Below are 12,016 nucleotides of genomic sequence, written 5' to 3' on the forward strand. Positions count from 1 at the left end.
GCCATTGAGTTGCATGTAAAGCCTCACAAGCTCAGCCAATTAGCTTATTAAACTTTTTTTTTAAATAAAAGCCAAGCACATTTTATATCTAAACTACTGCCTCTTTAAAGATTCTTCATTCACGTAAAGTGGAGTGTAATTTTGTTTTTTAATTTCACTTTCAATTTGGTTCATGTTGGAGCCCATTACTAACAGAGTAAGAAGTCACTGAGGCAAATTCTCATACTTTTGGGGGTTTTTTTTGGCAGGTTGACAGGACAGAAGTGATTCGAACCTGTATAAATCCAATCTTCTCCAAGTTATTCACAGTGGACTTCTACTTTGAAGAGGTTCAGCGGCTACGGTTTGAAGTCCATGACATTAGCAGCAACCACAATGGACTGAAAGACGCAGATTTTCTTGGTGGCATGGAATGCACTCTTGGACAAGTAGGTGTCTCCTTTCTTCCCCCCCCCACCCTCTTCTGTTAGTATCAGTACTAAATATATTGCTTTGCTGAAAGACCCATTGATTTTATCACATCTGATGAATTTCACTCATTCTCCTTCACCACTTTGGTGCTTTATACTGGACTAATACACAAAGAGGCATTGTTGATTTGAACCTTCTTCAGGTGCACCTGGGACATACAAGACTATGACGCTTGATCCAGTTAAGTTAAGGGCCCAGTTCTGCCACGCTTACACTGAGCAGTACTGCATTGCTCAAGTAGCCTCCTTAAAATTATTGAAACTGCCTTGGGAGTAAGCTATTAATCATATGAGTACATGGCACATACAGCAAAGACTTAGGAACATACTTAACTTTGCTCACATGGGTGAGTAAATGAGACTGCTAGCTTGCTTATAGTAAAGTAGGTGGATAAATGTTGTCAGAATTGGGGCCAACATGAGTCAGGGTGGCAGAATCAGGACCCAAATGAGCAATGTATATGTGTGCCAGTGTATGCTTATGTAAAAAGAGACACAAGCAGCTTCTGGCAGGGTTTATTTCTAAATGGCGGGCTTTTTGCTCTGAAGGGTTGAGGTATATTGGAAACCAGCTTTATTCCTGATAAGAGTACTAAGGACTGTCTTAGTCTTGTTAAGTCATCATGCACCAGCTAAGCTGAATGTAAATGAACATTTTGTGGTTAGGAGTAACATATCCTACAGTGAGAGCTGGCAAGGAGCTTTGTGAAGCTCTGGTTTGGATTACACTTTGCAGCACTTCCACTTAAACTTGTAATAGGAACATTATTGCTTTCCACAGAAGAAGCAACTGCTTTCACTACCCTCCCCACCCCAGGAAATCCTCCCTGTCCTCCTTGTTGTTGCTCAGGAAAAGCAGAAGCAATTGAAGATTACTGTCAGGAAGTTTGAATCACAGAGGCATCCTTTGAATCTCAAGGATGCTAGGAATGGTTTGTCAGGAAAATCCAAATGATTACCTGAAGAAGAGCTCTGTGTAAGCACCAAAGCTTCTCTCTCTCCCCCAACAGAAATTGGTCAAATAAAAGATATGACCTCACCCACCTTGTCTCTGATTATAGGCAGTTTTATCTACAAGCATCATCAGTAAGACTACGATTTTGTCGCAGAATCCGTGACTTCCAAAGACCTCTGTGACTTCAGTCCCAGCAGCTGGGAACAGCAGGGTCCCGCTGCCTCCTGCAGTGGCAGGGAGCTGTGAGGTACTCCTGTCGCCTGAGGCAGTGGGCCCCCAAGCTCCGAGCCACCATGGACAGCGGGGGTACCCTGCAACTTCCAGCCGCTGCAGGCCAGGGGGGATCCCTGCAGCTCCCCGGCCATGATAGTGGGGCAAGTGGACCCCTGCAGCTCCCACCACTGAGGGGTGAGAAGGGGGACACTGGAATTCTGAGTCCCCTCAGGTGGTGGGGGCCCCGGACCTCCCAGTCACCTGGCGGCTGCCTAGCCCCTTCCCATTATATCACAGATATTTTTAGTCAAAGTCAGGGACAGATCACTGGCTTCTGTGAATTTTTCTTTATTGCCTGTGACCTGTCTATGACTTTGACTAAAAATATCCATGACAAAATCTTAGCCTTAACCATCTGCAATGTGCTGGAGGTGGCTCTCAGGAGCCCCTTGATAAAAATCCACCACCAAACTCGAGGGAGGATTGGGTTGATTTCCCTGCTTTGGATACTGCTATATCATCCCTGCCAAACATGACTTATTTTGGGGGAGTCATAAAAAATACTTCTGAGAGAGCAAATGTGTTTCTTTTTAAATGGTCAAGACTACACCAAGAGGCAGGAACTTTCAAAATGGGCCCAATGGGACAGCTAAATCTGTTAGAATTTACAGTAGGCTTGTGGCTGCTCTAAATTATACCGGGGTTGTTTTGGTCCCAGGATCAGAAAAGAGGAGCCACCTCCCTTCTTCCCCCCTTCTCAGCTGCACAGCACAGCTGAGTATTTGGCCCTATAAATGTGTGGCAAGATATAAAAGAAAGGTTCCAGAGGAAGGAAAGGTTTCTCATTGGTTTTATAAAACAAAAATTTATAGATCTGTAGTTTGGGGAGATTAACAGGGATGGATGGGTAATTAGGATCTTTAAATGCACTATAAGCCATGTTCTTTTTTGGCAGTGCTTTTGAGGGCATTTTGTGGCCTCAGTCAAAGAAAAAGAGCTGTTTATAGAGAGGAAAAAGAAATATAGAAAATAATATATTTTTTTCTTTCTTAATTGGTTTTAAAATGCAAAAACCTCATTGCTGCCGCCATTCGCAAAAACATGCCCTTATAATGATTCTGCCTCTATAAATAAAACACAGCTGGCTTGGTTGTGGTGTAATTTTACTGTTAATGGTAACCAAGAAAAAATAATAATAACATGGAATCTGACCACAGAAATGTAGCCTTGAAGTTTCTGATAACATAACTGGGCTGTTTGTGTTTTTAAATTTTGCATAATTCATCAACTCTTTTACAAATATGATATTAGCAGTGGAAATGACACCCAAATGGAGCTAAATATGAGACCAGGATTGAAAATCTTGCAACAGGGATTCTACATACCCCATTTACTCCAGCACTTAGCAGTTTTCTGTAATTACTGTATTTTGTAGGATGATAATGGGGTGGCTGCTGTTCTTCAGCTAACTTAGACATGAATTTTGTTGCTACACTGCAATTTAATGGGTGCATAAAACATTATGATTTTTTGTGCCTGTCTATCAATTCAGTTTCTTTCCCATCACAAATAGGAAATTTTGTATGAAACATAGGATAGGCTTTGGGTTCTTATACATAGTCTAAAAGACTGAGGTTTTTTTCATAAATGTGCCGTGTTTCATTCTTTTGTTCCAGGTATAGTTTGACCAAAAATAAATTAACCATTACCTGAATCTGTGTTAGATTATCTTTTATATGTGCACTAAACCTGTACGTTTAGATTAATCCCCGTAATACTCCCTTCCAAAAGCAAGATCTATAGGAATCATGTTAGTCAAAGATGATGGATGATTTAGCTCATTTGGGAAGGCAACACACTACTTGCTCTAACCAGACAAAAGTGGGTATCTCTTTCTTCAGAGATACTCAGAAACTTCTAAGCCTGCAACCAGTGCTTAATTTGTAAGGAAAGGTGCCGGGGATCAAGCAATTAGGTGTTGGGGCCCAAGCAATTTTTTTTACATTCATATCTGATGCAGCAAGCCTAAATGTGCCAGCGCTATGAACTCCCAAGCCTAGAGGTGCTGGGGCTCAGCCCTGGCAAGCCATAGCACTAATTAAGCACTGCCTGCAACCATATTACCATCAGATGTGATCTTGTCACAGTCATATACCAAAAGCAATGTTGGGCCTTGGATGGAAGACTTGGAAAATCCAAGTACTTCAGGAAGTGAGGCTGGTAGCATTCTTCTTCATGATTCAGCACTGAACCAATATTCCCACACAGTGATGAGGGCAATGAGATGCAGCCTGTTAGGCTCTGACCACTTAGAATCATGAAGGATCCCACTGAACTTTTAACAAAAGGAGGAGTGTTAGTTGCAATGTGCTGACAAGGTAATTCTGCCTGCCTACAGGTGAATCTCTCAAGTAGCGACATATTGGCATGGAATCATTATTTGTAGCTTGAAGGCTAAGTGTTGATACATTCAGCATACCTTTCAGATTGCTAGGCTATTTGTATGAAAGTATAACAAAGAGCCACACATTGCTGTGTGCAATTAGGAAAAAGTCAGTAGGCTAAATAGAGACATTTATTTCAAAGTGTCTTTTTTTTCTCCCCACTCTTAACAGTAGCCCTTTCAAATAAAACAGCAGCAGTCTTCCTGATTGTTACAGATTTTAAAAAATAATATTTAAAATCCTTTCTTCCTTCAGAGGCAGCAGCATATCTGATCTGAGCTGTTGAGCCAGGCTCTCCACTCTGAAATGGCCTTTTAATGTCATGTTTTTTCTTAACTTCCCCTGAAGTGTCCTTGCAATCCAATATTAATTGCACCATGTTAATACATATATTCCATGCAAAAATTAGTGGCACATTAATACAATGCAACACTGAGAGATTAAGCTTTAAAAATTAGGAAATTCTAAGGGTTAATGTTAAAAGGTCAAGTTGAATTCTGCCTACTTGTTAACATTGCCTTAAAATATGCTCTCTCTTTAGATCCCCTAATATCATATAAAAGATCATACAAACTGAAATTTCTTATGCAGCTTACATATGTGGGATGTACTGTGCTGTACTACACAGTTAAGTTTTCCACCAAATATTAATTCATTTCTAAGGGCTTGTCTACAAGGCAAGTTACTGCACAGCAAGCTGGGGTGTGAATCTACAGCACACTAGCTTGCTGTGTAGTAACATCGTGCGCTGATACAGCACAGCAAAAGTCCCAGAGTGTGGCTGAGCACTGCTCCTTTGAAGTAGCAGTTGAACACTGAGCCGCATTCTGGAACTTTCACTGTGCTGTAGCAGGGCCCTCCCAGGACCTTACTGCGTGGAAAACTGCTGTGCACTGTAGTTTCACACCCTGGCTTGCCATGTAGACAAGCCCTAAATTTAATGTGCAAAACTAACATTTAATAATAGAACTCTGTAAGTTGCAAAAGTCACTACAGACAAACAGATGCCAGTTCCTGTCAAGATTTTACACTGTGCTGTAGCGAGAATCCCAAGATATTTTCAATAAATGTATCTTGAAGTAGAAACATATTCATAATTTTTATAGGGTGCTTTTTGCAGCAATGCACAAACCCTGATGCATGAAAGTACCTTGATTTAGAGCCTGTTTTGAGCTTGTTTAAGAATAGAACCCATAACACCAAACAAGCCAAATTTGATGTTTCTAGCTCCAGTCCAAGTTTTAGTTACCTGAGTGCAAAATTTCTAATTAGAATGTATTTCTAATCAGAATTTAAACATATTGCTGAACTTTCTTGACTAAAGCTTTCCAGAATAATTCAGGGTTGGGAGGAGAAATTTCATCCCAAAAGGAATTTACTTTGAGGTAGAGATGAGGATCTTAAAAAAAAATGGAGGGAGGGTTGGTATGGTAGTTGAAACTAAATCAAAATAGGTGTATTTACACCCATTCTAATCCAGGGCTCGAATGGTCCCCCTATCTTCTCACAAGCCAAGCTTCACTCACTTGAGAAGTCAGTCACAGTCGGCTGGGTTCCTCAGGCTTGGCTTCCTCTCAGTGGAGTTCAGATATACCCATGGGCTGGCATGGGTTAAGGTATAGGTACACCAGGCTCTGGTTTCCAGTGTCAGATTTTGACATCAAAGTCTTAGCTTTTGTTTAAAAAAATTATGTTTCTAACCCTCATGATTGCAAAGAAAAGCTTGAAAATGTGAACTGAGTGCAACCAATGCAGCAGGTTCTGCCTGGTTCTGCAGTCAACCCTAGTGAGGGAGGAACAGTACTGCTAGAGCGAGAGAGGACGTCATCTGACTCCATAGTTGTCGCCAGAGCAGAACAGGTTCCTGCTGGTCAGGACAAGGGGCAGAGCTTAGGGGCTCCTCTGGGTTCTGCTTCTACCCTCTGGTATTTCTGTCTGACTGAGGTGAAAGAAGTTGGTACTGCTTTCCCAATCACCACACCAATGCGACCAGAATGAAACATCACTCTCAGTGGATATTCATATGATAGTCCTTCTCCTGTCTCACTGCATCGTTAAGCAGTGAAATGATTAGTAATGTTAACATTTAAATGATCATCTTCGGGCATCTGTGTTAACTCTTCAGTTAGGCAGAGCACATCTCTCAGTTTCAGGCTATTGTTTCAGGCTTTCTGTTAACTCAGGCAGACATTTTTGCATCAGTTACACTTGGTTCAGATTATGAAAGTGTTCTCCATAACCATAAGGACAATACATATTTTTTTCAAATGCAAGCTGAGATACCAGAGAAAGATTTCAGGCTTTAAAAAAAGTGCCACTTCAAACTTACCCACCATGATTTGTCCCAGTTGAAACCCTGCTCTACTCTCAGCGGTGCCTATATTTTTCACATCTCTGCTGCCACTTGGTTGCTCAAAGTAACTATGCTCATTTGTGCATGTAATGTTCTTAATTAGAGCTCAGTGAATAATGGAGTTTTCAGTTCTCTGGTAATTCTGAAAAAATTGGTGTATGGGGCAGGGGGAGAAATCATTCAGAGATTAACAGAAATTGAATTTTTTCAAAATTTATGGCAAATCGAAAAGTTTTTTAAAAAATGGTGTCGGGCCAAACTTTTTATTCTCCCCAAACCAAAATGTTTTGTTTTGATTTTGAGCATTTTAAAATTTGTAAAAGATAAAAAATGAAGAGAATTTTTAAATGAAAAGTCATTTTCAATTGAAAAATTTCATTTTGGAAAAAAAAGCAAACCTTTTGCTGAAACAATTTGGCAGGATTGATATGAATTCATGAAATGTTTTGGAGTCACCGAATCTGCATTTTTTTTGCCAAAATGTTTCAGTCAAAACATTTGCCCAGCTCTATTAATGTTTATGAACTAATGAAGTTGGTGCAGAAAAGCTCCCAGATAGCTCTCTGATTTCATGACCCATCACAACCAGCCCCCTACATGCATAACTGTTTTCAGGATTAGTCCCTAAGCTTATCCCCAAAAAACTGGGTAGTTTAAGTATAGAAATGCTAAATAAATAAATAAATTAAAATAAACTATTGCACTTTATCACTTTTCCTTTTGTCGTAGCAAGTAGCATCCCCGGAGAACAGCCGCAGCTGCCATCAAGCAGATGTTTGCATCCCTGTATGGCATGAATATGAGCAAATATTATTTTGGGATGTAGTACCCCCCCACCCCCGTACTCCCCCCGCCACACACACACATTTTATTAAGGATCTTGCTGCTTGATAATAATTGTCACTACTTCACATATACTTTTAATACTATTTGTCATTAACAGGATTATGCACTTGAAGATAATTAATCCACTTTCAGCCACTGCTCTCAAGTTGGAAAAAGGCTAAAAGATCCATGATTACACCTGAATTAATTTAAATTCTATTTAATAGAAATAGTCTGTGTAAGAATAGTGGAGCAATAGACTGAAGATTACTCTTATGCTGCAAAAGACATAGGACCAGATTTTTAAGGGTATTTAGGCATCTAAAAATGAAGATATTTAGGCACCTAAATACCACTAAAAATCTGGCCTGTGCTCTCTTCAGAATGAAGTAATTGAATTCATTAATGGGCTGAATAATGTACTTTGTGGGACATGAATGCCATTTTATTCCTGCTGGCTCAGAGTGCTGTAAAATTATCCCATGCAGCAGTCTTGTTAGCTTTCTTCTACTAACTGTTTAAAATCCTTCTGTAATCCTTAGGGGGCCTAGTTTAGTCATTCTTTTGTATCATAGTGTTCCACATGATCTTTCAGGTTATATTGTTTCCAATATGGCATGAAACTCAGAGGCTTATGTTATCGGAATACTTTTCACAGTTCTTGACGCTTTGTTTTATATATTACATCTTTTATAGGAATGACTGCATTGATCCTTGAAAAATTACTGAATTAAAACTGTTTTTTCCCAAAGAGCTAGAGGTGCCACACACTAATTGAATTTCAAACCATTTTATAATATTGATAAACCCTTTCGAACAATATCATTGGGTCCTGTTATGTTATGGTTGTAGGCACTGATTTTTTTTTCCTCAATATCCTGTTCTGACTGGCTGGCTTCTGTCACTGTTTAAAATCAATAGCAAATAAGAAAAAGCCTTAATTCATCTCTAAACGTGCTGTGGAATGATCAGTACTATAGGATTCAAATCCAATCTTGAAGTCTGTAGTATGTGTTATGGAGAACGTAATCCATAAAGTGGGGTTGGATACATCAGCAGTGGAGAGAGAGAGTTGACAATAATGTAATGGGGAGAGGTCTACAGAGTGTGAACGTGAGTAGGTCAGTTTTTAATCTTGCCTTAATGAACCATTGTTCCAAATATGGGTGAAACATTAACAACCCTCAGCATTTTAATTGGGGGTGGGGGGGGCATTGTGTTTGTCCACAATAAAATTAAATGTGGTGAGGGGTGAAATAGTAAAAGAACACCTCTACCCTGATATAACGCTGTCCTCAAAAGCCAAAAAATCTTACCACTTTATAGTGAACTTGCTTTGATCCACCGGAGAGCACAGCCCCCCCCCCCCCCGGAGCACTGCTTTACCGTGTTATATCAGAATTCTTGTTATATCGGGGTAGAGGTGTATGCTGTTTAACTGCTAAGCAGGACATGTGCATGTACACACACACATACCAGTGTAGACATAGTATAAAGGTACTTTCTACAGGTATTGCTATTGTTCATCTAAGAAAGGGATAAGTCAGAGGTCTGGACATTCCACAGCTACTAAATTCTTTTTTCTTTTTACTGCAGTTATCTCATGAGCTTTAGCTGACACACTAGATTACCAGTCTAGCCTTTGAACCTCCAGATACCAGAATTCATATCCTGGTGTATGTCACAAATGAAAATGATCTTGGACATTTATCCCAGTCAATTTTGTGCACATCTTAAAACCACTTCTACCACTACACGGCTTGGCAGCTTGGCATGCTTTGGTAATTGCTTGTCAAAAAAGGACCAAAACTCAAGTTACAGATATTGTAGGTTAATTCTGATGTACAGTGCCAGAGCTTTTTATGGAAAGTTGGCACTATACACAATCATTGCCAATGCCATAATCTTCACTGTCATAATGTCTATATTCCCCACAGGTTTTTTTTTTTTTAAAAATACCAAAAAACAAAAACAAAACAAAACAGGTAGAGCAGCTTTCATACCATTTTAAACTAGAGCTGGGATCAAAGTGCAAAATATGGATCCAGATTTAATCACCCCAAGATCCAGAGTTTTAGTTTGGGCGCATCTCTCTCCTTAACACATTGGGCCAGATTTTGAGCTCAGTTACAGCAATGCAAACCCAGAGTGTTTTCAAAGGAGTTTTTTCAGTGTAACCGATCTTAGAATTTGGCTTTACTGTTGAAGATCTTGAAATCTGGATGAAGCTACTTTCTAATTCGCATATATTTGAATATGCATAATGTCATTACGTGTCTGGTATTTTTTTCTTTAAATGGAACATTGGTTTTTTTTCTACTCTATTTCCAGTTCTCAGTACAATATCAGGGACCTCATGAAAATGTATTTAAAATCTTTTGGGAAAAACAGGGTCCAATCAGCCCCCCAATATTTGTTTTGTAGAAAGAGAAAATTTTTCACTTTCTGTGCCACTTCTTCACATCACTATTGCCAAAACACCTTTTTCCCTAAAGTTTTCAATTGTGAATTGCTGAAGTGGGAGTCAAACCAAAGACGTCTAACAAACAAAAGACTTTTGATAAATGCCTTGCCTTTGGCCATATTGCAAGTTCAACCATCTCTTTGTAACTTTGAACTTAAACAGCTGCTTCCTATGTTCATGTGTTCCAGTTGGCTGAAACTTGCTTGCTTGCAGCCAGAATAGCTAACACTTTTTATGGTTCTGTTGGGGAAGTAACGATACATCTATAGATAAGCAATAAATGTGATTCATAATTGATGGCAGCTTCCAAAAAAAAAAAGCCATTCCAGCCCCTAACAGCTACTTTTTTAGCATGCAAACAAAAAGGGCAATTTACTGCTTGTAAAAATTGATTTTTTTGTCAATTATTTAAATGACAGCCTGCAAATCTTAATTGTTAATTACTATTTGAGGTGATGATGCAGGCATAGAGCTGCCAGATGAATCCATTTTACCGGCCACTTGATTAACAATGTGTGGGTGTTCACACACGAATACACGTATTTACATATGCAGAGTGTTTGCTGCGGCAAAATGACACTAATAGCTTAGAGAGCTGGTCTCATTAAAATGAGCTAATAATAGGAACGTCAAAATAAATTCCATTCATTGTATTTTGATGCATGTAGCTGCCACACAAGTGAAGACCCCAGAGTTTCAAGCTACTTTATGTGCAGTGCATCATGGTACTTTGAACAACTCGCAAAGGAGCGAAAGGAAGGCTAGAAGTTGAAATGGGGTGAATAGTTCAGGGCAAAAATGCTGGAATTACTAATGGAGGCTAGGTAAGGATAACTGAGTGACTCCAGGTGAGTAGGTGGAGGGTGATTGATTGTTTTCCATCCAAGTTCTATCATACACTAGAGATTAATGTAGTACATCTAAGGGACTAAAAAGCATATTGGAAGAAGGAATTATTCTGACTAATAGTATTTTGCTCTCCTGCTTCAGAAGATACTTTCCCTTTCTTCCATTATGCACAGAGCCCATAACTTTATAATACTTTGGACGTCTGTGGTGCTTAACATCTGAGGATCTCTGACAGGTCTTTGAAAAAAGTTAATTAAACTCATAGGAGATCGGTGATTTTTACTTGAACCCATTTGACTGATGGGTAGGCTGAAACGCAGAAGTGCACTACTTAATTCCTGCCTCCTCACAGCAGTCTCATCCGCAGTATTTGTGGCCATTGAACAAAACTCTTACATGCAATGAATTAGTTAAACTATTTTTTTTTTAAAAAAGAGTTAACGGCAGCAGCTTCTTCCATGGACCCCACTTCTTAAAGTGAAACTAAGCATGCTCTGGCTGTGCCCGGACCAAAGGCTGCTGTTATCACTGTTAAAATAGTTGTGTTACCTCCATTATGCCCCACATCACTGGGGCACTGTCCAGCGAATTGCATCGGAAAGAACAGCATTGTCTTAGTGCTAGTTGCCTGTGTGAGATTGAGATATGTGATTCTGCAAAGCAAAACATGGGTGCCATTCTTCAGTCCTCCTTACTCACTGCAGAGACTGCTCAAAGTCCTCTTCCCACTGAGATAATGAAAAACAGGATCAAACTTGTGCAGGTTACCATTGTACTTTTTAGTACGTAATTCTTTAAGTTAGTATGCTGTGTGCTAGTTAAAGCTGTTATGATAATTACTGTTACTAATTTAGCATATTGTTCAAATCCATATGAATTCCCAGAACATCAGCTGAGCAGGCAGAAACCACTCCCTTTCCTTTATGGTCTCTTCAGTGGGTAATTGTTGTTTTTTGCTTGCTTTGCATAAGAGTGACTTTTGTCTCCATTTCTAGGTTACTGCACTTTAAAGATCATGGAGTGTGCATCTGGGCCATAATGTCTTAAAAATGTATTGTACAAAATGGGAAACGATTGTTTTTAACCCAAAACCATGCTCTATTTTGCATGTTTTTTGTATATTTTATAGGAGGTTGTAAATTCTTTGGGATGGGAACCTTCTCTCTGTCTTGTGTTTGTACGGCACCTAACACAATGGCGTTCTAAACAAATAATGGGGCTCCTAGGAACCACTGCAATGCAAATAATTGATAACACCTTCTCTTAATTAGCGTTATCTATACCTGACTACATGCATCTGATGAATTGGGTTTTAGCCCACAAAAGCTTGTGCCCAAATAAATGTGTTAGTCTCTAAGGTGCCACAAGTACTCCTCGGTTTTTTTAGAGTGCATCTAGTATTTCATAATTTTTTACGTTTCTAATGAAAACCATTTGTATGGA

General features: G+C 39.4%; 1 protein-coding gene across 5 annotated transcripts in view; it reads left to right on the forward strand.

Annotated features, from left to right (window-relative positions):
- The window catches only part of CPNE4 (copine 4), a 357,681-nt gene that overhangs the window by 213,087 nt on the left and 132,578 nt on the right, over positions 1–12,016 (forward strand). For all 5 annotated transcript variants that reach the window (XM_038392284.2, XM_043508935.1, XM_038392285.1 and 2 more), the window contains exon 3: positions 249–428. In XM_038392284.2, the coding sequence (XP_038248212.1) occupies positions 249–428 (180 nt within the window). The remainder of the gene's footprint in view (positions 1–248; positions 429–12,016) is intronic.

Source organism: Dermochelys coriacea, chromosome 2 (assembly GCF_009764565.3).
Source record: "Dermochelys coriacea isolate rDerCor1 chromosome 2, rDerCor1.pri.v4, whole genome shotgun sequence".
NCBI classification, from domain to species: Eukaryota; Metazoa; Chordata; order Testudines; family Dermochelyidae; genus Dermochelys; species Dermochelys coriacea.